Below are 27,870 nucleotides of genomic sequence, written 5' to 3' on the forward strand. Positions count from 1 at the left end.
CTGCCCAGCGTCTAATGGGGGCATCCTAAAACAAGGAGCTGGATGACTGACACGGCAACACAGATTCGCCCTCACACACTGTCTGAAATACGGCAGGGAACGCAATCACCTGTGGGTGAATAGTGCTCGTCTAATGTTGAATACGTGCCAGTGTGGTGATTTTCATCAGTTACACAAGCTGCATGTACAGACTGGAGCTGCAGCTCAGTCAGCACACTCTCACTTGACACATCTTATAATATAATCACACCGGTACTGGCACACTCTGGTGAGGTTTATGTAAGTAACCATAACAGAATGAACACTGAGCATGTATGTTTCTAATTCATTTGCTTTATATTGACAACATTTATGCAGGAATAAAAACTTCAATCAATCCTTCTTCTGTCCAAAGGTAAGAAAAAAAAGGCTGACCATGTAGAACTGATATGTTGCTGCTCCTGACAACAAATAGTCCAGAACAAAAGGCCCAAAACCTTAACAGGCCAGTTGTTTCCCCGTGTTTCCAGTCCCTGTACTAGGCTAAGCTAACCCGCCCCAGGCCTGAAATTTCATATTTTTTTATCTAACTCCTGGGATAAAGTACAGAGTCCATATTCTCAAAAAACCTTAAACTATACCCTTTAAGGAGTTGATTAAATGCAATTATCACCTGGAAGTAACTCATATTCTGGATCTGAAACACTTGGCCTACAGATGCATATTTGTGAAGATTCATATCCTGTAACACTTAGAGCTAAATGATTAAAAAATAACTTTTAAGAAAAGCAAATGCTGTGTAAATGCAATGACGATCAATTCATCAGTATGTGCATTGGAATGTGCATTTGTACAATTGTGAGGTACTTGTAATAGAGAATTTGAGCGGCAGCATTGTTCTCTTAACTTCAGTACCTTAACCTGGTGGCTGTTTACTGTGCAGAATATGTTTTTACATAAGAAATATCAACACTATGCTCCTATAATTTTAATTTTTTAAATATATAATAATAAAACACTTACAGGGGCCATTCTGGAGCACGTTTACTTTCAAGACTTATTTAGACTTAGCTGATAATACCTTTGTTCCTTTTTAAGATTTCAGAGAGCAGGACTTTTGATTATAACGGTATTTTATACACTGGGGTATTGCTAATTTTACGTAAAGGTCCCATACTATAAAAAGTGAGAAATCAATGTCTTTTTTGATTATAAAGCAGGTGGAGGTGCTACATAAATACTGTGAAAGTATCAAAACGCTCAATCATTCCCCAGCTGCAATGATGGAGAGTGCAGATGCAGAAGACTCGGAAACACTTAACAAAATTATTATTATTATTATTATTATATTCAGAGAGAGAGTATATACATATATTAGTTAACATTAAAGCATGTAAACATGTTCTAACAGAAAAACGAGCATATATGGGACCTTTAAGTGAAGGATCTAAATACTTATTGCACTGAAGGAAAGCTGTCTGTAAGGGAAATAAAACTAAATTCATTGTGGTTTAGCAGTTATGAGACGTCTTCATGGTATTTGAATACACAAAAAAAGGTTAAAGAATTAGGAAATAATTCAATTTCTTGCTTTTACTGTACACAAAAATATCAAAGGTAGGAGAGTCGGGTAAAGGTTGCACATTTGTTGAATGTCCCTCAGCTTTTGTTTTCCATAAAAAGAGTCCAGGGTGTGTTCTGGGCTGTAACATTCTGCATAGTTGGGAGGGTTAGTGGATTTGACAGTTATCCAAGTGTCCCATAGCCCTGAGTTCAGCGAACATGCTCCAGACACAACAGTGACAGCTGGGGGAGGGATAAATAAAAACAGTGTCTCTATATCTCCATTACAAGACAGCAATCCAGACAACAACCCAGTAGCCTCTGTGGGCGCGTGTGCGGCGACACATCCAAATGCATGTGTGAACAAACACGCGCACTCTTTCCCTCACACATTCACTCGTTCACACTTTACTGTATTCACTGCTGCGAGGGCAACAGATGGAAATACGAGGGAGGCGAGAAGAAGGGGAAAGTGCCACAGAATATAATAAATGCTGTTGGACTTGGCCCGTTAGCAACCAGCATTCTCCTGACAGGTGTAACATGTTTACCAAACAAACAAGCAACACAGATGTCGAAGGAATAAAAGTGGTGACTTGAGGTTGCATGACCTGTGAAAAGAAGGCCGGTATCCAAGCTGGCATATCTACGAGGGCTTTGGAGGTATTTCAGAGAGATGAGAAGACTGCGTGCCACACCAGGATTGCAAGAGTGTCTTGCAGAATTTGTCTTATGTTACTCGCCCCAAGCATCTCAGGCAGCTCTGGTTGTTAGCCAGGGCCATCCAGGGTCACAGTCACTGATGGGCAGTTTTTAAGCCTCTCACTTTCCCCATCACATTCCACTTCAGGGCAGTGGGGAAATCATCTCACATCACAATCAAGCAAAATAACCACTCGGAGCTGTCATGGAGACTTCCGATGCGACCTTGACCTGCAACAAAACCACTTGGGCCAGGCCAGCTCTCCAATAGGCCCCCATGTTAACCGGCTAATTTGTTTATTGCTAACTTAATACTGTTTTCATACACATCGTGTTTCTTGCGTTTAAGAACAATCTACCAGAGAGTGAGGATCACTTATGAAGGGACAAAAGTCAGACTGGCTGGTATGCCTGGCAGAGGCGTGTACTGGTGTTAGTGCATAACTGCCAGTTGATCAGTTTGATGTTCTACTGGTGGAAAATAATTGGGAGGGAAGCAAAAGCCGTATTATCTAGCCCGAGGCGCTAACTTACCTTTACAGAATGGAATGCAATCATTAGCTTTGAAAGTCATTTGTCTTGTGAGTCCATGTGCTTCTCTTTGACAAAGCAGTGATATACACGTAGTGTGCTGCACTGTGAGCGGTACTGTAGAGGGGAACTGTGTTGAAGGTGTAATTACTAAGATTCATAAGTGAAATGCAACACGCCCTCATATAAAATGTCTGTTTAATTTGTACATTATAAGTTTTGGCCCAGAAGAAAATTCTTCCAAACTTTGCTGCAGTTCAAGTTGTTTAATAATCAATTATTATACAATATATATTGTCAACAACTATACTATATACTATTATACTTCTTCATTACTAAAGCTTAATGACACTGTCTAGTTTCCATTACACTGTAAAACATTGTGTTGTGTTACGTAGTCAAATCAAATTATATTTTATCCATGATGTAGTTACCTACTAACATAGTAAGGTCGGTTAAGTTAAAAATAAAGTGTTGACTTTTGGTTTCACACAGGAAATGCACAGCCGTCTCCCGCGTGAAAGTCCTGTGTGTGTTTGACCCATTCATCAGCCCTGACCTCCTCCACTTTGTCGCTCGTTATACTACGTCATCTCAAAGCGCTGCGGTCCATCAGTTGAAAGTACAGTACAGGTTATGGTTATAATTACTGTGAACCTCTGGTATAAAGTTACAGACATCTGCAAACAAACAAACAAACCTCTACCTGCCTCGGAGCTTTCAAACAAATCTTTACTGACAATTGGCATCTGCAAGAACGGTCTGCAGGCCCGATCTGCCGCTTTATTTTCTATTTTACACATGCAACGATCAGACAGCCCAGTGTAAGAACATAAATCATCTCAATCTTTACATCACAGAGGGTTAACCCGGACAGTATGAGTTGGAATCAAACAAAAAAATTCAGACTGCATATACCCGGTTCAAGGATTATTAATTTCACATGTTTAGTTTAAAGCTGTTTTATCGAGTTCTGTAAGGTGTGTGTTTATTAAAACAACTCATTCAATTTTATGTAGAGTGCCAAATCATAACAAAAGTTATCTGAGGACACTTTACAGAGTAGGCAAAGACCACACTCTATGACTTATTTATGATTTACATAGACCTAACAATTCCCCCGTAGAGTACGGTGACAACGAAAACCTTCCCTATAACAGGCAGGAACGTCAGACAGACCCAGCTCTGTGGAGGACGGACATCTGTCTGCACCGGTTGGGGAGGAAGAAAAGGAGAGAGAAAGAGAGAAAAGACGGACAGATGGACAGAGAGAGAAAAAGACAGACACAAAGATAGATAATAATATCTATAGTAATGTGAATATGACTCATATGTTATGGCAGTTAATACAGCAGAATAGTAGAAACAAGCACATGAACATATGTGAAACTAAGTTCAGAAATGATTCAATGAACTTGCAAGTGTTAAGGCAGCATATAAACTTAGCTTTTTAAGATTACAATGTTAAACAGTGTAAATTCTGTGGCAAAATGTTTTTTTGACAAAAGAAAACTATAACCTGTGTCTCTACATCGAAACCCTAATCACAACTGTTAATCTGTCAATGTTGTAAGTAGTTATGTATACAAAACGCATAGCCGCATCTGTCCTGTCTCATCAGTGAATCTTGAGTACAGACTGTACATACGGTACAACGTTGGGAGAAACAAATTAGAGCTTTAATTCTGGTAAAGTACCTTGAGGGATGAATATAATGATGTGAGAAAAAAGAGCATCTGAGGACAGAGATGCATCCTACACAAAAACACACCCACACACTCCCTCCTGCAGAGTGCACACACATGGGGCCATATATAGTATTAATTCTATATTCTGACATTTAGAGCAAGTCGCATCGCATCTCATGAAGTGATGCTCTTAAAAGATGCAGAGAAAATGATTAAAGGGGAGATTCATTAAATCTAAACTCAGACATGACAGGACATGTGAATGGTATCACTTGAATAGCAAACAACATAATCACAAATGTTACATCTCGAGAAGTCCGTCATTATTTTTAAAATGATTTGTGACACGATAGTCTCTCGTTGTAAAGCGGTCGCTCAGTGTTTTTGGTAAGTGCTTTACCTGCAGCTATGATAAGGTCATGACAATTAAAAGAATAAAACGATCACTGGTACAAATGGAGTCCATGGAAACCAAACAACAAACAGTTGGGTATTCTTCCAGTAATGTCGCAGCTTTGAATCATCAAGTGACCTAAATGTCAAACTGCAGTTTTCTTGAGGGCTTAAGGTACAAAACTTTCTGACTGTTCATTTATCTGGCAGTTAATCCTGTTTTCTGAACTTTTTACAACTTAAAGAGCAGAAATATGGATGAGGTGCTTCGCTCCAGGCCAGAGCAGGGCTTGATCCAGGATTAAAAAACACGTCCTCACTCTGGGAGGAAACATGTTAACCCCTTCAGACCCTAAGGTTATGATACATGATACTAAAGGTGCTGAACTTAACCATATACTTTACCCTGTGGAATAACAGCTGCATGTGCTCCTGGGATGCTTGCTACTTAACCTTGTTTCCTGAAGAGAAAACTTTAGAAGAGTCTAAATACTGCTGGCTAAGTCTGTCCTCATTCACTTGTATTTGTCACTCATCTGAGAACAGAACTGTATTTTACCGGTGTATAATTTCACTTAAGAGGCTTTAAAGCTATAAACCTTAAGATTCTCATACAATTAAATCCTGTTTTTGACACTATTTATGGTTGGCCTCCTCATAAAAATATCCATCCAGTGCATTTAAATTCTGTAATTGTGCCTATATAATATAATATAATATAGTTTTTATTGTTGCTGGCAGGGTCCGCCATTCCTGTGCTGGATTCAATTTGCCTACATACTGTATGCAGAGGGTATTCTAAGTAAACAATGCAGTATGTAATCCTGCATTTAATTTGATCCCATTGATATCAGCCTTCTTTCACTGTCGAGCAGTAATGCATTAATAAGTAACAACTAGTGTAAAGGATTACAATCTGAAATTCAGTTATTACATTAAAATAACGATTCCCAGTTGCGCTCCTTTACTTGACATTTAGAAGTGAGCTTGTTTAACCAAAATGCTAATTCCTGTTTCTACATATGTTAAATACAAAAGATGCAATGTGAGAGTGTGAACGCTTTGGCCCAGTCAAGCAGGAAGGAAAGTAATTTAGTGAGTAATGCAACATATCTCTTTTGTTGCTGAATACTCAGTAATAATTACTCTTTTAATGACAATTGATTGCCGTTAAATAAAGCTGGACCTCCTGCTTCTGCTTCACACAGTAAAAGCATTAAACTGGTGAAACAAGGTTGGGTTTTATTAAGAAGTAGTCACAGAAGCACTATGTGTTTGTCACTGACCACGAACGTTTAATCGAAAATGTGTCTACAAATAAAGACATGGTCATGTTTTCAAGGCGTGGACATCGGCTCAGGTGTAAATATTGAGTATAGAACTGGAAGGATAAACACACAAATCAAGGGGAAATCCCACCAGTGTACGCACTGTAAAAATACACTAGAAATGATAAAAGTAAACTGTTAAAATGGGCCCCGTGCTCCAGTGAATCTCTAAGGGGCTGAATGGCATGGGAATGAGCAATTAACAGAGAAACTGAGGGAGGAAGAAAAGAGTCCCATTGCGAAAGAGTTGAATTACCATATCGCCAAGGAGCAAATACAAAGCTCCTTGAGAGCAGCGGGGGATCCGTCATCCGGTGAAGAGCGGTGTTGAAATGTGGATATTTCTGAGTGCTCAGACACCACACACTGGTAATAAGCAGTGGGGGGAGATCACATAGTTGTTGCAACCTCACACAGAACCTCCTGAGAATCCGTGCTTCAATGTTACACTAAACCTGAATATAGACAAATGAATCTTTGGTCAATCCTCTCTGTAAACAAACGTATCAACATGAATTCAAGACTTAGGGAATTTTAGCAAGCAATTTAAACGACAACCAAACAAATTATTTGAACACAGAAGCTTTAGAAGCCAATATTTCCTCGAGCCATGCAGTATCCCAGTTTGTTCTGGTTCCCGAGGATAGACATGAGGCCCACGTAAGCCTCGATGTAAATGTGCTGATTCAGGACCAGGACGCCGTTGGCCTTCCCAGGAACGGGCTTAATGGCGTGGGCTTTCTGCGCTGCATCCTTGAGCCGCTCGCTGAAGTTCTGGATCTGTGGTCAAGAGGGTGAAATGATCAGAAATCTATCAGGAAACACATTAATTTTCTTTTTACGGCTCTTTCACTTATCTCTGTGGTCAGGGTGTGGCATCCATGAGGTCACAATATCTTACTTCAGTGAGTTGTCATTTCCCAGGAGTTCGTACGTGGTAACAGACAGAACTGCATCATGGAAGCGAGGCTTAAAGGGAACCAATCTAACGCTGGTGTCATTCTGCTATAGTCATTACAATGTGCAATTTACTTCACGATGATAAGTTAAAACAGTAGAGTTTTCTGTTGAAACAGAAAATGATAGGAACCTTTATTAGAAAAACATTTATGAATGAGGCCAACTCATTGTCACTTCTGAGCAGAATCCGTCCCTCAGAAATATAACAAGCCTGATGTGTGGTGGTTGGGTATATTTTAGTATCATCGACTCAATGTGGGATTCAAGAAACAACTGGTTGTAACAATATAATTGATTTATTAATATATGATAATAATAATATCTATAGTATATTATGGACGTAACTGAAGGACAGTAGAATAGGTGTGGCACAAATCGGACATACTGGTATGAGTAACCTAGCTGACCTAATAGCACACTAAGACTAAATACGCCCAAAACGCCAACAGCCAGAAGAAAGAGCACCCAGTTTCTCCACAAATGAGACCAGAAACCTAATTGCATTATCAAGTGTTTTACTAGAGTTAAGGCCAGTGGTGAGCTTTTAATGCCAGTTTCCAGTAAATCTTATGTACTTTTCAGCCTCCGCCCCACCACAGTGCTGAACATGCTGCAGCTAACGTTAGCACAGACAACGCTGCTAGGGGGGACTGTCATTAGTTGATGGATCATTTTTGTTTCTGTGTTTTTGAAAACATGGGAGAAAAAGCACTCTTTGTTTAACTGTTTATTTTATGGAAGGATATTATTCTAAATATTTTTGCAATATTAGGTTTCCACTTTTCTTGAATATACCGTACTAAGCACTTTTTTATTTTTTATAAACCAAAACAAATGTGTTTCAGACATAAAAGTTTAAAATTTTTTTTACATTTTGTTGTTTAACTCATTATTGTGTCTATTCATTAATTAAGTCATATACCAAAATCCATTTAAATTGATAACTGTTGCTTCTTAAGTCAAATACTGATATGACATTAATCTCAGATTAATTACAAAGCCTCTAAATGATTAGATTTTTTTTTTAATCGTGCCCCACCACTAAAAAAAATATATAAAACAATTGTCAACACATAGTGACTGACCATGGACGTGACAAGATGGAGGCCCTGTAAGAACAGGCTCGCCTGCAGTCACATCTTACTGCCACAGAGGCCGCTAGAAACAACGCATTTCAAATCTTATGTACAACTTTAAGACTAAGATTACATTTGATTCTTAGAAAATGTTTTTCCTGGTTTTGCACAGCTGTTTGAGTCTGTCAGGCTCAGCCCACCCTCTCACTTACTTTGCATGACAGCAGAAACAGCATGCATAACGTGTTTGAAACATTACAAAACATGTAAATGATTGCTCCATTCTCTTCACTTCCTCATGCTGAGTCGTCTGCTGTTGTCCTTCATAAACACCTGGGATATGTTGAAATCCTGACACATCATCCTTTGTGTTTTGCTTATGAAACATCTTAATTTTACGCTAACCAAATCTAAAACTAAAAGAAGTCGTTTGAGTGCTGGTTTCCTATATGTATGCTGATACCTGGGCAGTCTTAGGATCCACACGAGTGTCAGTTCTGATGATTTATTGAGTATTAAAACTGACAAATAACACACAAATGATATCTGATGCTTGATTCCAGTAAGTCATATCTATGTGATGACTCAATTGACCATCGCACCACACTGTTGTTTTTTTTGTGATAATAGTAGAGTGTCTCCATGACTCTCAGGTGAGTACACACCTCCATCTGGATTAGTCATGACACAAAATGTAATACCTAAATATTTCAACAGATACATATGGACAAATAAAAAGGCAGTTCACAAACTTTCTCTTAGAAATCTCAAATATCTCGAAACATCAGCAAATAAAGCCAGAACGATCTGCATGGCTGGACCTAACCACTAGCGTTAAGTGAGAAAATATTTGTTGATTGATTAACTTACGTCGCAGAGACCAGCGAATGTGTCACTGACATTCCTCACAGGGTGGTGGGTGAAGGTGAAGAAGGGGAAGTCAGTGGCGAAGGGGTTCCACTTGGAGGTAAAGGAGGGCTCTCTCAGCCGGTCCCAGAAGACTCGCACCCCTTCTCCCTCTCTCCTAAACACGAATGGAAAGGAACACAGAAGAACACAAATGGCAGTGTTTCTCCGTCAGAGACACCTTTGACTCAAACAGGTGACAAAACTTCAGATTTCACAGTTCATGTTGTCACAAGATCAATCAACACGACTCGCTGCTTTCTACAAACAAGTTCTTGTTTTGATTTCCACCGAGAATTATACACTGAATATAAATGCTTTCTTTGCCTCAAGCCACATTCAGAATAGCTACAACTTATAGGCTGCCATTTATAAGTGACAATTATGTGGCACAAACTTGTTTTCATCTATAACTTTTATCACAGGTATCATGTGGGGAAAAAAACGCTCAACAGCCCTAAAAAAACAAACCAAACTGCAGTGTGTATTGCCACTGGGGCTGCAAAACAACACCCAGGCTTCGTGAGCTGTGGACCAGAACTCTCTAGCCCCTTTTACACGTGCACCGCAAAGCTGAAAAGATCTGACATTACTCGGAGAAGCTGTATTAGAACATAAATCAGTTGGATCCGACACCACACAGATTTTACCATGCCAGCTCCGTAGTGTTAAATGTGAGGTGGTGTCGGACTGTTACCTTACACAGCAGCCGGATTCTCGTGGTAACACGAGATAACATGTGAGTTAACCTGAGATATCACAAGATAACGAGAGATAACATGTGAGTTAACCTGAGATATCACAAGATAACATGTGAGTTAACCTGAGATATCACAAGATAACATGTGAGTTAACCTGAGATATCACAAGATAACGAGAGATAACATGTGAGTTAACCTGAGATATCACAAGATAACGAGAGATAACATGTGAGTTAACCTGAGATATCACAAGATAATGCGAGATAACATGTGAGTTAACCTGAGATATCACAAGATAACGAGAGATAACATGTGAGTTAACCTGAGATATCACAAGATAATGCGAGATAACATGTGAGTTAACCTGAGATATCACGAGATAACATGTGAGTTAACCTGAGATATCACAAGATAACGAGAGATAACATGTGAGTTAACCTGAGATATCACAAGATAATGCGAGATAACATGTGAGTTAACCTGAGATATCACAAGATAACATGTGAGTTAACCTGAGATATCACAAGATAACGCGAGATAACATGTGAGTTAACCTGAGATATCACAAGATAACAAGAGATAACATGTGAGTTAACCTGAGATATTACAAGATAACGAGAGATTACATGTGAGTTAACCTGAGATATCACAAGATAACGAGAGATTACATGTGAGTTAACCTGAGATATCACAAGATAACGAGAGATAACATGCGAGTTAACCTGAGATAAAAGTATTACAAAACTATTTTGCAGTGTGCCATTTTTTTCACCTATACTGTGTCTTACTGCTCTCTGCGTTTAAGTGCTTTACAGTAATTAGATGCACAAATACAAATGTATAGCCACCTCCTGAGATGAAATTACCACACCTTCATGGACCATTCTTTCTGCTTCTACATCAGTTCACATTATAGTAACAATTTAAGAATAATGGAAAAATGGCACTAATCTGTCCAATCTGTCCTCGGGGCAAATACTTAATGTGAGGACACTCATGTTTAACCATTTTAGAGGGATAATCCACAGAGTGTTCATCATCATATTAAAATAAATACCATAGGTTTTAAGGAAAATGCCCCGGGGTCATATCTTTCCTCAGCTTAATGAAACTTTAAAAGACCGAGAGAAAACACTCACAGATCCCATCTTTGAAATGATGCTGGTGTTGATCTCCATGCAGGGAAGAGCCTTACAATCCTTTATTTACATTGTCCATCAAACGTGATCTAGGGCTCTCATGTCTCAAACTGTTTAATCTGTGGGGAATACTGCATCTTTGTTGCTGTACAAAAGGTACAGGGTCACAGTGAGTTCAAAACACCCCCTGCAGCTCTTTTTAGGGCCAGTTTTACGTCCCTGCACAGGATTCAAATAAACTAAAATGTAACAAAGAATCTGTAAGTATAAGAATGAAGACTTGGATATATATACATGTATATCTGTAAGGCACTTTGCGATACTTTTCTGTATGCGCCATATAAATAAAGGTTGATTTGATTTGATTTGATTTGATTTGATTTGATTTGATATGTACAGTATATCACAACCACACGTGACCTTGAACCATGTAAAGCCTTGGTGTTTTACAAACACCGGGGCTGGAGCTGATCCCAGCTGACATCGGGAGTGAGGCGGGGTTCACTCTGGACAGGACGCCAGTCTATCGCAGGGCACATAGAGACAAACAGAGACAGACAACCATTCACACCTACGGGCAATTTAGAATCACCAATTGACCTAACACATGCATGTCTTTGGACTGTGGGAGGAACCCAGAGAGAACCCACCCAGACACGGGGAGTACATGCAAACTCCACACAGAAGGGCCCCAGCCGTGCCGCTGTATCAAATAAGATCATATAATCAAATTTAATGGGTACTTAAGTCTGGTCATACTTCTAACTAAATTGAATAATCCTTCATCAGCATGATGAAGAGCAGCCTACAGAGGTCCAGTAAGATCTCTCAAACCAGTTTTTTTTGTCAGTCACATTAGGCTCTGGGAAACATTTTTCATTATTTCCTGATATTGTAGAGATCAAAAGATGAATTGAGTAATGAAGAAAATACATCATATATTAATTGATCATTCATACAAATAGGAAATCTTCTATCCTGATGACAATATATATCACAATATAGCATGTTTTGAGTTTTTTGGTGACTCAATAAATAGATCATATATATGGCTATTTTAGTAAACTCTCGTGTGAATTCTTTAATTTGTATTTTCTCATTTTTTCAATAAACTTGTACATGTGTCTAAATGACGTATTAATTGAATGCATGCTGGTTTTTCAACATTGCAATATAAACTATTTGGGAAAATATATACAATAGACATTTTTGTATCACTTTGATGATATACAGTATATTATCATATGGCCCATCCCTAAAAGAAATAATACTTCTAGACACAGTACATAGGCAAAACAAGGATTTTGCTCCCAAACAATGTGTTCCTGGTAGTGTTGGTACGTAACCTTATATAGACCACTGACCACAAATAAAGGCTTGTAACTCAAGTGTTAAAGATATGAAGCTTTAGGTTAGTTCATGCAGGACTCGGTAGTCATGCAGCCCATCCGTAATTGTCTGACAGCCCACCGATTGAATGATTTCCATAAGTCAGACACCAATCACAGCCCGTCCTCACACAGGTGGTTCATTGAAATATGACTCCCTCTGCACTGGTCTTTGCACCCCAGCGCTGTCTCACACCGCTGCTGCTGGCAAAGCTTTGCCTCCTCCACCCCAGCCTCCACCTTTCTAGTTCAGAGTCCTAACATGTCTCAAAGATTTAAAATGGTACTCAGTGTCTTGATTTGGGCCAACTCATGTACACCCATTGGTGATTGAAGCATTGTGCTCCCTGTCTTGGCTTAGCATGCTGTTTGGCTAGTACAGGGAGAATTATTAAGAGTGGAGCCATCAGCGCCAAGCGTAACCGTATTTCCATTTGTTGCAATAAATGTTTAAATGTGTTCCTGACTGAAATGATATTGCCAATGTTCATTTACTGAACAACACTTTTGGTCACTGCCCTTCTTCAAGTCTCCTGTAAACTAATGCCACACAAACATGTTTTCTATTGGACTGAAAATTATATTTGAATTAAATACAGTTACATACTCTGGCCTAACAGGTCTTGATGAACTCATGGTGTTTAACAAAGCAGGTAAACAACTGCCAGATTGATTCAAAACAGTAGCTAGAAAAACCTGTAGTGACCGGTTTAACTCCTCAGTCAAACATAACTTCACACTCATGGCACAACAACACAAATAATATTGTTATAGTAGTTAAATCATCTTACAAAAGATACAAAAGGTCATTGATACATTGGTCATGGTTTAAACATTAAATCAAGTTCAGAATCGGAACAAAGGCAACGAGGGGTGAATTCTGACTTTGCATCACAGTTCTACAAACCTTACGTACATTGAGAGATCAAATGTATCCATGTTTTTTAAAAATTAGTTTCTTGCATAACGTGCCGTTTTCTGCCCACACTGCCCTCATACCAACACTGATTCGATATCAGAGATGCTCAAGATTTCATCATTTTGTTTGGCATTGTCCAAACATTTGTGCCATATGTTGTTATGCAAGTCATTTGCCTGCTGCTGTACTCAGCACTTGATGTGTGGATGTACAAACACTTAAAATACTGTGTATAGACACTGGAGAGAGCTTTCTAGAGGCAACTTGCGAAACAATTTAACACATCAAAATTGTGCAAACAGGGCTCATAAAGTGTAGCTCGTTGTGGCAATCAAAGAGCCTGTTTTGGTGTTTTTGTGATTCTGTCAACAGCAGCTGTTTGTGGAATTAAAAAAAATGTAATTGTGCAAAGTCTTATCTATAATGTACCAGCTGCTTTGCATAAAAATGTAAGAGGGAAGATGATTAAATCAGGGTGCAGGTGATTTCCCAACAGTGTTCTGATTTTCTTAATGATCTGTCACACTGATGTGCACATTTAACCACATACTTTGTACAAGAGAACTTCCTGCCAAACAGAATTAAACACCTGAGGCTAAACAATAGTGGTGTAGCTGTTGATATGTCACCGTCCCAGGGAGGGGCTGCATCATAATGCAATCATCTAGCCCTGTTTACTCAAGTACGTTCGAAATGACAATGCTGCTGCTGAACATTATGTGCCTCCTCCAGAGCAAATGTTGTGCAGGAAGAAAAGGGGGAGGAAAGAGAAAAAAACTTGGTACAAAAGCAAAGCCCAGGCTAAAAGACTGATTATATTTCAGCAAAAGCGAGTGAGGATGGTGGGGTTACGTTTTGTACACATTGCCCTTTGTAAGGGCACACAGCTATTGCTCTAGCATGGATGGGGATATAAAAAAGCTTTGGCAAATTCCACAGGTAAGCTATCACAGGGAGAGGGACCAGCCCAAACAGGCAGAGCAGGGCTGGGCTTTTCAGCCAGAGGCCTTGGAAGTCTTCACTGTGTTTATGTGGCAGAGCTGGGGTTTGGACTTTCACTGTGCCTCACTTCGATACACTCATGAAAATACAGAAACGGTGAAAGCGGGCTTCACCTTTCTTTGTCATGTCATTCATAATTTTCTCAAGGAGACAAGGTTTGTGTCAAAAGGAATGTTTAAAAACTGACTTACAAACACCTCAAGGAAGAGGCCAAACTGGGGAAATCCAAACTTAACTGACCTTCCTAGCAGGGTTCCACTGAATGCACAGTGTTTATCCAAAACGCACACATGCATAAAAGAAACACTGTATTCTGGGCTTAAAGGCAAGTGACGAAAAATTCCTCCTTAGGCTTTCAAGCGTTTGGGACTCATAAGTCAACACACAAGATCACAAGATAAATATCAAGCCCTGCTCCAGTTGTCATGGCAAGTGTCCCACACTGTCTCAGAGTGAACAAACAAATCTGGTCTGATTGCTCAATAGAGCCTGCAGGTTTGTCAGCCATCCATACATGTATCCAACCAACACGTGAAAGGAGTAAAGAGGCTGAAAAAGGGTGCAGTGACGACTAGGAAAAAAAAAAAAAAGAATTGAGCTTACTTGTTATACACACTTTCCCAAGAAAATGTAAATCTTAAAAAGACATTTACATTATTCTTGATAAAGCTGCTTATGCAACCTCTGAAGCTTTAGACATACAGCCATGTTACTGTGGATGGCATGATGCAAAGGTTGTGATATCATAGCTGCAGGCTGTTAGCTAAGATAGTTCCCCCGTAAAAAGCTGTCCACCAGCTGAACACTGCTCCCAAGGTGAATTTAAAGCAGCATGAATCAAACATTACACGCCTATTGGTAAAAATAGAAGTTTGCATTTAATTTTTTGCAGTAGGCGTTTTATCTATGAAACAGCAGTATTACAGTGCAGTTAAAATGACAGGGAATCGTTAATTGAAGGAAGCTGCCGAAATGAAATATCCTCTTCAGTGGCTGAATAATAAGTTACCTAAGAGTCAAACGAGTGTTGCAATTTTTTTGCAGCTATGAAGGGTAAAAATTACAGGTCTTGGCATAAATCAAGCAAAACCTGTCCCCAATGTCAAAGTGCCTAGGCTTTATGCTTCAAGTTTTGGGGTTTATTGTTTATTGAGATCCTCATTAGTAGTTCATTATGACAACAACTACTCTTTCAGGGGTCCATATTAAAATGGTCGGTATAATCAACCAATTAATATGTAAATAAGTAATCGGCCAGTCTGATTTAGATTTGCCTCCAATACTGCCTAAAATGATCCTATCAGTACAGATGCACTGATCTGATGTCATGTAAGTTAACCCCAAGAAAAAAAATCTACTTAAAGTAGTTTATTTATCTTATGACTGATTGTCAAACTAGATAATGAATGAAAGTTCTGTAGCATTCATTCCCAGCATGTATAACCTGGGCCAGGTACACAACAATAGCCATCATTTGACACCCATACAGGAATAATACTACAAAGCTGCTCAAAATGATCAATATACATGTGCATTTGTTAACACACAGGTATGGGATAAGTACTCGGCATTGGTTTACTAATCACACGGACTACTAAAACAGATGTGTAATGTCTTCTGAGGCTCTTTGAGAGACATCACTGAATTGCATTATGGGAAATGTAGGATTCAATGTTTTCTACATTATAAAAAAAAAGTTAGTCCTTCAAGCTAGTCTAGGGGATACTAAAAGAGGGGTAAGAGTAGTAATCAAGGTGAGACGAGTGAGTAAGAAGGATACACACGCACACACGCACACACTCACACACACACACACACACACACACACACACACACACACACACACACACACACACACACACACACATACACACACACACACACACACACACACACACACACACACACACACACACACACACACACACACACACACACACACACACACACACACACAGTTTGTTTAACCTGTATGTGACTACCCCAGCAATGTTGCACATCAGTGGTGACCCCTAAAGCTTTAGCCCCACTGTCTCCTCACCAAAATACTGTTTGTATAGTGGAGTTGGTTAAGGAGTGAAAACAGTCCTCATTGAGAGAAAACTGGTGGCATGTGTCTGCACATCCTTCTTACTTGTTTCAGATGTCAGAATTGAACTCTTCTGCCTCACGTTACAACGGTTGTGGCTCTGATTAAATTATCACCTGATGGGGTACATTATGCTGATGATCTCTTAAATAGCTGCCATGTACGGACTGCCCTCTGCTGGCTGAACACGTAAGCTGCTTTGGTTTGTATAGGTGTGGTCAGAAAGACTTCAGAATGAGAGGATGATTGTCTGTAAACCGGGTCTAAAAGAACCAATGCAATACCTGACTCAAACTATAGCTTTAACACCCTATTGATCTGTATACCAAAACAACTGTTAAAATAAATAAGAAGCCCACTTGAGTCAGCATCACAATAGGCAATGTGAGGAAGGAATAATAGTTACTAAAACTGTTTTTAGTTAAAGATGAGGGCTAAATAAGGCATCATTCTCTTTGAAGAAAAAAAAAATCCAGAACTGATCAGATGAGAAACAGAGGAGTGCCATGCTGGGCTTATTTCCAACCTTCATAAATATATATATATATATCCTACAGCAGTAACTGAAGCCACCTCTCGTGGGGCTTCTTTAAACCTCCACACCCAACACTTTCAGACAGGAATAAAAAAAATAAATAGATGATGTGCTGGGTAATTAGTTTGTCTAGACAGTTTGGAAAGAAGGCACTTAAAGCACATCCTTCCCCATAGACGAAGAATATGCTGTGCTTTTTCGTCATGGGTGCACCTGGAGAATGTGTGATGAAAACAGAATCATCAGGACTAGAAATACTGACACTCCCTTAACGACTTGTATTGGCATCATGAAGGTTTAGGGGAGGCTGATAGCGCAGAGACGAGGGTGATGATGCCAAATTACACGCTCCATGGAGGGGAGTTTGATATTCTTTGTTCTTAAGCTGATGGCCTGGGAACACCGGGGTCAAACGTTCATGAAAGTGCTTCCAGGATTTTTTTTTACACCTATTGTTTGTTTTGTCCGCACGATAAGTCTGTAAACTTGGAGGGCTTCCCCCTTGGTTCAGTTTTTTTCCCACTGAGAAAAATCAAAGCAACCATAATGCACCACAAACCACATGAGAATGTTCACGCCGCTCATTGGTCAGATGTGTCTGGGGCAGGAGCAAGAAATACAGGAAAAAGATCCTTTGCTCTGAACTAGTGCATATTTCTGTGAGAGAAACATTGCAATGCAATTAGCTAGCTGCTACTACTACTAATATTACGTAAGCTGCTACAGTTGGTGTGCTTTGCCACATCCAAGAATGCAAAGCAGACCCGGACCCAGACAGGAGCCATTTAGCTCAAATTTGCCTGGCAGTCTGGTTTGATCGAGGTGGGATCACATTCCCACCACAGACAAAGAGAACCGGAGTAAATTTCCAACCGGACTGAGACCACATACTCAAGGTGGTCTCAGTCCAGTTGTTTTGGTCCGCACCTGAGTGCTAAACTAAACAAGGCAGCTATGAGAACTCCCTCAGTGTCAATTCAGTTGAATGCTACAGGGAAGAAAATGGCTCTGCTTTTGTGTCAAGTTTCTTGCAGTCCATACAGTATGGACTTTCTATCAACACTGATTCAAACCAACAGGTGAAAAAACAGATGAAGAAATGTGAGGTGGCGTGCTCGTGCTTTGAACCGCCTCTACTAAGGGTGCACACTGACATCAAGTGGTCAGATGACAACTGTCAGCTGGCAGACCAGGCTGAAGATATCTGAAATGTGAACAGTCACACCTTCAGAGTAGCAGCCAACTGTCACCATCATGACGTCTAAATAAGCAGCTGAATCCCACTGATATATTGATGTGGAGAAGCGGAGACTTCCTTTTTTGCATCAGCACATGCAGTTATATTTATTTGCTTTTCAGTGAGTAATGATATTAAAGATTATTCCATTACTGTCCGAACTTTCTGATACATTAAAACTGAAGACTTCTTTGCATCTTCTGAAAGGTCTGAAGTGCAGCCTGTTCAGTCTTTTACTTCCAATGTTGATCAAACCACAGGAAGTAAACATACACATACACATACATATAGACTAAAACAGACTTAGACAGCAGCTAACATCTTAAAGCATTAGTTCCACATTTCCAGAAATTTGCTGATTCAATCATTAATTAAATGCTCCCACCCTCACGTCTGTCCGTTAATAATCCTATTCTAATGCATCACATGACTAATAAAGTGTCACTCGTAGTGATGAATCCACAGATTATTTTTTAGCTGACTCTGTTGTTCTCCTCACTTCAATGGAGCTTTATAGCATCTTACAGCTCATGGCGTCGCAAGACCTCATCGCAAATGTGAGTTAGTCTGCAACCGCTCAGATCATATCGATTTCCAAAGGGTATCATCAAAGGCCGTGGACCAAAACGCTTTTGGACGCAACTGCATAGACCAACATCCAGTCAGAGCCAACAAATGTGAAAAAGTTCCACATCAGCTGCAGCCATCTTGGTTGTTTTTGAAAATGCCTCAACAACACTCCTCTTTACTCAGCTAGGTTTATGCTTGTCGTAGTGTCCCAGGCGTGAGGAAGCGTGAAGGCTCTGCAAGTTGTCAGCTATAGTCTGAAACCCCACCCCATACAAGAAACGGTTGGGATTGGCCGGCTGGAATCTGTTTCATAAGGAGGAGGACCTGATGTATCTGCCAGAGCAAATTAAACGTGAGCTCACAAATTTGCCTGGTTCCCAGTCTAGTATGTAGCAGCTTATAATCAAATTATAATGTGTTACAAACATTTACTTAAGGTTTACATACTGCTTATAAATGCTACATAGTGGGACTCCAAATGAAGTGTAACCGAAAAAGTTATGTAACATAGCAAATGAATAATCCTCAGCCAAACTTTTCACACTTTTGTCTCACGTGGAAGTTATGATGTGGAAACAAAGTTTCATGTTTTATTACAGCAGTAGGGAGGAGGATTATATATACATGAACTTTACTACAGATCAATTTCTGCCAAAAATATGACGGAATGACCTAGACGAATAAAGGAAGACACCTCCTGCGGGAGAGACAAGGAGGAAGAAGAAGGAAGTGGTGAAGATGAAGACAGAGAGAGGAAATGTTTGAGGGTCGAGTCTTTCTCATTTGAAACGGTCTCTTTACTGCTGGACTCCCGGGTGGTTTTCACCAGCGTTTTATGTATAATTTAGCGTAATGTGCAGAGATAAAGCCTCCAATAAAGGCCACGTTCTCTAAGCTCTTCACAGTGCATTACGTTTTATTCATCAAATTAGTTTTAGTTGGTTTAGTATCCCCTGAGCCGTCTTTAAAAGGTTTGGATGAAAGGACTACATTAATTTTGCCACTAATCAGTTAAGCGACAGCTCCAAGTGACAGCTATGCACTCCTTACCCTGGAAAAACTCTCCACACACTCGTCTCTCTGCCATGCCGGTTTCAGGCTGTTCCATGTGTCCCTGGCTGCCCCCTGCACCGATCCTCTGCATGTATCCCCCTCACAGCACAGCCTGCTGCGTCGTGTCACGGTTTTCACTGACATGTCCAATCACAGTCAGTACTTTTAGGAAGTCATGCATACTTAAAGCATCGTTTTAACCTTTGAAACAGAATCATGAGGCTGCATGATACATTCTTCGTTACATCTTCTATATGTTCACAAAATTGGAACTATTGCATACCAGCAGAACGTATGAGGAGGCATGTTTTGTGCTAAGACTTTAATAGTTAATCATGTGCTAAAAGGGATTTTTTTTTTGCTGATATTTTATTTTTGGGAAGCAAATTAGAGAATTAGATAATCAGGGCTAATATTTGCAATTCTCCAAATAGGGGTTTTATTTTATTTGTTCCATAGCAATGAAACACTCCAAGGATCATTTCATCTAAGACTTTCTCGATTACATTATTCTGTTTTTCCACACTGTTCAAATATCAATGAATATGTCTCTATTAAACACCTTACCCATTTAAATCCTGTTCTGTGTCATGGCAGTGTGGGCAGTGTAGGCAGGTGAACAGCGTTTCGCTTCCCTCCATGGCAGGGACTTCCCACATTACAATGACACAGAACTGGATTCAAATCAGCAAAAAACATCCTTTAAATTAAAGTGTTGAAGTTTCCAGGTTACCGTTTCACACCACTAATTCTGAGGCCCATTCTGAGGTTAAAGCTACAGGTTTGATGGATCAAAGGTATACATTCACTGTTGAAGGACTAATCAAGGGCTAATGAGGGGACTTACTGAAGCAGGGAGCGCTTTGGGAAGCTGAACTTGCCACAGGAGATGCGGTCCACAAAGTTCAGCGGGATCCTCTGGATTTGCTCACAGTTGAACATGACAAAGTCGTACTTGAAGATCAGGAGACAGTTGTCTGTGATGAGAGCAAGACGCTCTTTTTCATTGTTCCAGTGATCCACCCTGAAACATCCAGTGATAGTGTATGTTAGTGTGTTTGAATTTGGAAACAGACTGCATTTTTTGGCTCACTCTTTATTTGTAGCATAGTGATTTGTTCAATGCACAATACAAGACATTTCTTTATGTACAATGAGGGAAGGTAACCAAAGGATGACTGAAAAGTCAATGACACCAAGAGCGTCTTTGCAAAAGATCATTTCCTACATGTGTGACATGTCTGATCCCTTTAACCTCTTTATGTATACAGTGAAGCGTAAGCACTGAAAAACACTCACACATTTAATTTTCAGTGCAGAGTCTGAAAGGTATGGAAACAAGACTAGTCAAAACCTGGAATATGGCTCTGTGATCCAGCCAAAAAGAATGAGATGGAAAAATCTAATGCAGGACAATACATTTCTTGTCTGTGAGTATTTCCGGGTTAGATTCCATTGTTGGTTCTTTGGTGAAGGGAGAACGTAGTGCAAAAGCCGTACCATAATGAAAGTCTGAATGTGTCTTGACTATGTGCTTCCTGTAGTTCTCACATGTTAACAGTTAACAGACAGTTCATGGACACAGAAAAACCTGCACACAAGAATAAAATGAATGACTAAATGGTTCTTAATAAAGGTGACTTTTTTACAGTATTTCAACAAGGCGTCTGAAAAAGTGTAAAAGGTGCAGAATGCAGCTGGGTTTGCGATCTCTAGTAAAATCATCATCTTTGGAGAGAAGAAGACAGTTTATGTTGTGATGTGCTTGTTTGCCCTTTTTTGGCACAAACTATAACCATGTTAAGTATCAACAAACACAAACAGCTCAAATTACAGTTATTCCGCTTCATATTTATAGCAGTATTTTGTATTTCATTGTCTAATGTGTGTAATGATTGATTTAAATAATATATTCATTTGACCACAAGTTGTGTTGTTTAATGGAAATATTTGTTTTTTATGTTTTAAATGCTTTGTGAGTGTTGGAGCATTTCGCAAATAAAATGTGTCAATTTGAAACTTTCAGTTCAGGTCTGTGTGAACTGTTTTGAAAACACAACTTCTGAGTGGACAAATGTGTTCAAGCAAATGGGAAAAACAGTAAAGAGTTAAAATACTGAGACCTTCACATCTAGTCCATTTGTTCCTGGCTGATTGCGAATTGGAGATTTGTGCAAAGGAGCTTCACATTGGTGAGATTCCTAATTATACACATAATTTCTATCAGCTGTAAATAGATGTTGTCTTTTTGTTTAACCCAGTTAATTCAAAATAGTTTTGGGTCTTTCAATGAGATCTGATGCGAAGTGTGTCAAGAGAAGACTTCTGCTGTTCTTAGAAAGTGATGATGAAGATCAAGTTGATCCCAGTTTTATTAAGCATGTCTTTGGAATCAAGAAACTCTAGTTCAACATTTTGGGAAATATGCTTATTTGTAGGGCTGCCCTCGGAAAGTTGAAATTTTGAATCATCAGTCGGAGCCTGCCTTCTGCTTAGACGGGTACATTTCTGGCTTTGTTTGTTATCTTATGTTGGCAAAAACTGTCACTCTGAACATCCCATCAAACCCCATTCAAAAAGTAAGTTCAATATAGTGGTGCTTGATAGTCTATTTGATAAAAATGGAAAATTGTGACTCGGATACAGCCATACGTATTTGCTTTATTGCATTGAGTAAGACACACAAGACAAAAAGACTAGAAGCCGCTGATCTAACAAGCCCAGATTTATGGGGGTCCCAAGACAAATCTGCTGTAGAGATTGATTTTCACTAAGTGCATTTGAGTCTTTTTGTGTGAAGTGCAGTTCGGATGATGGTATTCTGCAGGAGTTTATTTGAAGTCAATACAAAAAAACATGTATAGCAAAGCTGCTCAATTATGTACTGTAAAAGCTTCAATTTCCAAAAATGTCCTGAGGCAAAGATCATACAATATGCATGCGAGCATTTCTAAGTTGCTAAATTTTTACCACCAAAAATAAAGGAAAGAAAAATGGAACTAGTTGGCTTTCTCTTATGCCCTAACAGTGTGTTACACACACACACACACACACACACACACACACACACACACACACACACACACACACACACACACACACACACACACACACACACACACACACACACACACACACACACACACACACACACACACACACACACACACACACACACACACACACACACACACACACACACACACACACACACACACACACACACACACACACACACACACACACACACACACACACACACACACACGCTCCCTCCACACCACTAACTCATGGTGCCATGGACTCTCTTAAGAGTGGCTGTCTTTCTAAGGCCCGCTGAACCGGCTTCATGTGGTCAACTCAAATGAAACACTCTTGATTGCTCCCGGCAATTAATAAAGACAGTTTGCTGACCACTTGTGGCATCATGGGAAAGGTGTGGGTGACGAACTTTGACTGTACCAATGACATGAATCCACCTTGACTGTGCATGGTGTCGTGGACGGTACAGAGGTGTTCGAGAGATGCAGGATCAACCTGTGGATGGTCTGGGGATGTGCGGGACTGTGGGTTCATATTAAGCGTACAGACGAGATGAGAGTGGTGTTAATCTTCTCATCTAACTCTCAGCAAGAGCACGGATGCACAATGTGTATCAGTATCAATTCAATTATTGGCTAAAGAATACGAAGCCATATTACTTTCATTGACACGTGCGGGATAAATAAAGTAATTCTTCTTCTTCTTAAAAAGTGCAGTATCCACACATTCCAATACAATGGGTGGCAGTATACATCTTTAAAGTCGGTTTGCTATTCGTCAGTTAACACATATTAAGTTTACACTGAAAGATTATGTCAAATGATTTAATCTGAATTCCGAGGCAAAATGTTTTGTAAGGGCAAACTATGTTTTTATTTAATGTAATTTACTAGAAAAAGAATAAATGAACATTTGAAGAGTCAGATCTTGGTGTGTTAACAACAGTGAAGATGGTTAGATTTGGTTAAGCCATATATCCATATTTGATATATGGAATATTTAATCATCCATCTTTGCGCTCTTCATTTCACCACACCAGGGGCTTTTTTCTTGCAATTAATTAGCTTGTCAATATATTGTTTTTATGTCATGACTACTTTTCGCACAGAATGCGAATATTACGAAGCGATAAAGCAACGTATTTTTCCCCAGAATTATGTCGATTTTGTGAGATTTCGCTCTCTATAAAAAAATCAGATGGAAGCTCTGTAGTCTTATTCAAGACAGCAATTTATATTCCTTTGAACCTTGAAAAAGCCAGATCCACTCCTTCCGTTCTTACCTTTCACAATAAAAGCCTTAGACTCTGTAACTGTTGAGACGATCTGGCCGAGCACATCAGCCATATAAATATTCTCATCTTCGTGTTGTTTATTTGTCGGACTTCCGGAGTATGAAGGTTTTTACCCTCAGTTTTGCACAAACTGCAGGTTATGAACTTCTTTTTAAAATAAAAAATTTGAAATGATCCGTTACCTAACCATTATCAGCCAGGTAATTATTAGTATTTGCTTTAAAAATCCATATCATGCACAGCTATTTTGAAGTATTCCTTTCAATGAATGATCGATTATTTTAAATGAGTATATTCACTTGCCGTTCATCTTCTCTTTAATAATCCACTGTTACTGACAATGATCACACTTCCTCACACTTTAACACTTTTAAGAAGAAACCCTATTTTGGTCTTTTTACATCAATAAAACCACCTACTCTATTTGTAAGTAAAAAAAGGCCTTTATGATAAACACAACCTCAGAAAACGCATAAACAAGGGAGAAATAAATAATCAAGTCAAGAACAAAAAATAAAAGCAAAAGAGTTCAGTCAGAGTGATTAAAATAGATTCATTGAGATCATCTTGCTCTTTCTAAAGATTGTGACAATCCTCAGCAAAGCCAGATTTGAGGAATTTCTTATGACATTAGTCACTGGCTGCCCTCTGGGAAACACAGCAGCAGTGTCACTGAATAACAATATAATGCACGCTCTACTGTATGTTGCAAGGAATCATACAGCAGATTCTGTAGCGGGGTAACTGCGGGCAAAATGTAGGACAAACGTGAACGTGTGTTAGACAGAGCTGCATAAATGGGATGTATTATTCATTCGCACATGGCCAGCCTTTTAAATGTTTCCTGAAAGCATGTGCAGGAGTGATGCAACCTGACATCTGCAAGTGCACTCGGTAAATGTATTGCAGTCACTTTATTTTTTTATTTTTACAATTAGATCCCTACCTACTGAGGCTATTACTGGAGTTGGGTTTGATGAGAGCATTTCTATTAAGCTTAATGCATGGTGATGTCTCCATCTGATCATGCTGAGGCAATATGGGCCCGCACTGTAGAATATTATATATGAAGAATTTAAGACAAGTAAGCACTCTCTCTCCGGGCAGCAGGTTTCCTGGAGTTATACAGGATATCTGTTACTGATACTGTAAACTGTCCCAGGTTTCTTCGTGGGTTGAAGAATTTCTACATTTGTTTATATAAACACATGCATGTCTTTGGACCGTGGGAGGAAGCCCGAGAACCCGGAGAAAACCCACGCAGACACAGGGTGAACATGAAAACTTCACATAGAAGGGCCCCAGCCGGGATTCGATACAGCAGGCGACGGTACCACCACACCACCGTGCTGCCCTACACAATATTATACCACCTCACATATTTAGTATTTATAAGCCGTTTATAAATAATTAATAAAGGTTTAAAGCACATTGTAATGTAGTTTTGAGCAGATAAGAATGTGTAATAAAATTAAAGTTATCTAAGTGTTCAAAGTATGCGTCAACTATTGCTGAAAAGATTGGTTGAGCACAATAAAATTGTCACAATAAAATTCTCAATCAATTTGATAATTAATTGTGTAAGAATTTTTTAAAGCAAAAACGCCAAAAACTCACTCAGCTATCAGCCAGACGCTGTGAACACTGCCATCCACTTCTTTATCCACCAGGGCTTCAACGTCTTTGATGGCCTGATTCAGAGTGCCAGGCTGAGGAGACAGAAATGCACTGATGTCACTTCCTAATTTCCCTTTGTGACAATCACAATGTGTGTGCACAGAGAGCTTAAAGGGTAATCTTTGAGGCAGATGCACAGCTGGGACTGGTACTCCAACAAAATGTCAGCTCGTCTGTGTGTCAAACAAAATGACAATAAACAAAAACATCACGCCTCTGCATACAGTGTGAAAATGACTGAAAAGGAAGAAAGCTGAGCGTGCAGCTTCTGTGTAGAAATCTAAGTAACTCAGGTATTTGAAGACACAAGAGAAAGATTCAGTGCATAATACATTACAGATCCAAATAGTCAGCTACGAGCATTTCTGTTTTCCAATGCCATCCACACTCAAACTGTCATGTCTGTAACAGGGAAATCTAATATTGCATGTTTTATTATTTCAATGGCAAGTTAAAAAGATGAGGAGTTCCTACTGAGGCCTCCTGACAGTCTCACTGAAATCTGAGTTGCAACATGGGCAGACTTCACATCACAATCCAATCCAGGCCTCCAGTAAACACTGCTTTTGTGATGCTGTTAATATTCCATTTATTGATGACTTTGGCGTTGATTCATCTGTGATTCGTGGTGTTATTTTACTTGACTGCAAAACATTGTGTGTTATGGCAGAGTGTGTTATTGAATCGAAATTAATAAGTCAGTATTTTACACAGCCATGGAGAAAGCTCCAGTAAAAGTAGCAATATCACAATGTTGAAAACAGTTACAAGTACAGCAAGTAGTTAAGTGAGTGCAGATGTTTTAGCAGCAAAATATAGTTAAAGCTAAAGGTAACTATGAGACTATTCACAGGGTAATTTAGTCAATATCTTAACCTGCGAAGTAACCATTTTGGGGTTGCACTGTCACTACTGTAGTGTGTGTGTGTGTGTGTGTGTGTGTGTGTGTGTGTGTGTGTGTGTGTGTGTGTTCACTGAGACCTGTCGAGGGACTGCAGGTAAAACTTAGCATAAATTAACGTTAAGCTAGCTCTGGTGCAATACATGACGTGCTAAGCTAACAAATTCAATAAATAAAATAATATTAATAATAATAATATTAACTAGCTGCCAACTACAAAAAAATAAATAAATAACATTTCAGTAAAGATAGTCAAGGCAAAATTGTGTCCAGCTTAACATTTTTCACACAGCTAATTTCAAATAAGCTAAACTTTGCAACGCGATGTGAAATTCGTTTCAACCAACAGAAATGTTAATGGCAGTACAAAGTTCCCTGCTGTTGTGAAAGTTTTTACCCTCAGCACGAAGAACTTTCGGATCTTAAACTGGTTCAGAGATGAATCCACGGAGATGTCACTAAGCTGGGGGCGGGCCGCTCCGACCTCCCCTGCCCGCTCCTCGGTGCTCTCTGTGGGGGCAGCAGGCCGAGTGTCCCCTGCCCGCTCCTCGGTGCTCTCTGTGGGGGCAGCAGGCCGAGTGTCCCCTGCCCGCTCCCCGGTGCTCTCTGTGGGGGCAGCAGGCCGAGTGTCCCCTGCCTGCTCCTCGGTGGCCTCTGTGGGGGCAGCAGCAGGCCGAGTGTCCCCTGCCCGCTCCCCGGTGCTCTCTGTGGGGGCAGCAGGCCGAGTGTCCCCTGCCTGCTCCTCGGTGGGCTCTGTGGGGGCAGCAACAGGCTGAGTGTCCCCTGCCCGCTCCTCGGTGGCCTGTGTGGGGGCAGCAACAGGCTGAGTGTCCTCCGGGCCGTCGGGAGATAAGCTGAACTCCTCACCTGGAGCTCCTTCCTCCTCAGCTTCTGCCATGACGGGGCTTCACAACACCTCTTTAAACAGATTAACAACACTTAGGTCCACTTGAGACAGCTTCCACTAGGTTTCATTTTGACACCGCTGCTTTTAATATTTGTCAATCTTAGGTAGCAGTTACTTCCCCAGTATCGAGACCACACATATTTATTCCCCAGATCTCTTTGTGTCAACAGTGCACGGTGATAGCAATAAAGAGGACTGGCTTACCACTACTTATGGATGTCGCAGAATGTGTTTAAAGCATTAGCTGAAAGGTACTGTAGATGGAGGCAGCGGCAACAGGCATAACTTCC

General features: G+C 39.9%; 1 protein-coding gene across 1 annotated transcript; it reads right to left on the minus strand.

The window, feature by feature from the left end:
- Positions 1–3,637: 3,637 nt before the first annotated feature.
- On the minus strand, positions 3,638–27,870 carry tprg1 (tumor protein p63 regulated 1). Its single transcript, XM_083940678.1, has 6 exons — positions 27,785–27,870; positions 27,071–27,591; positions 25,713–25,804; positions 20,607–20,783; positions 9,091–9,244; positions 3,638–6,964 (listed from the first exon to the last, which is right to left on the minus strand). Exons 2-6 carry the CDS (start codon positions 27,569–27,571, stop codon positions 6,770–6,772), a joined length of 1,119 nt encoding a protein of 372 aa, XP_083796804.1. The 5' UTR covers positions 27,572–27,591; positions 27,785–27,870; the 3' UTR covers positions 3,638–6,769.

Source organism: Echiichthys vipera (genome assembly GCF_963691815.1).
Source record: "Echiichthys vipera genome assembly, chromosome: 3".
In the NCBI taxonomy this organism is placed as follows: Eukaryota; Metazoa; Chordata; class Actinopteri; order Perciformes; family Trachinidae; genus Echiichthys; species Echiichthys vipera.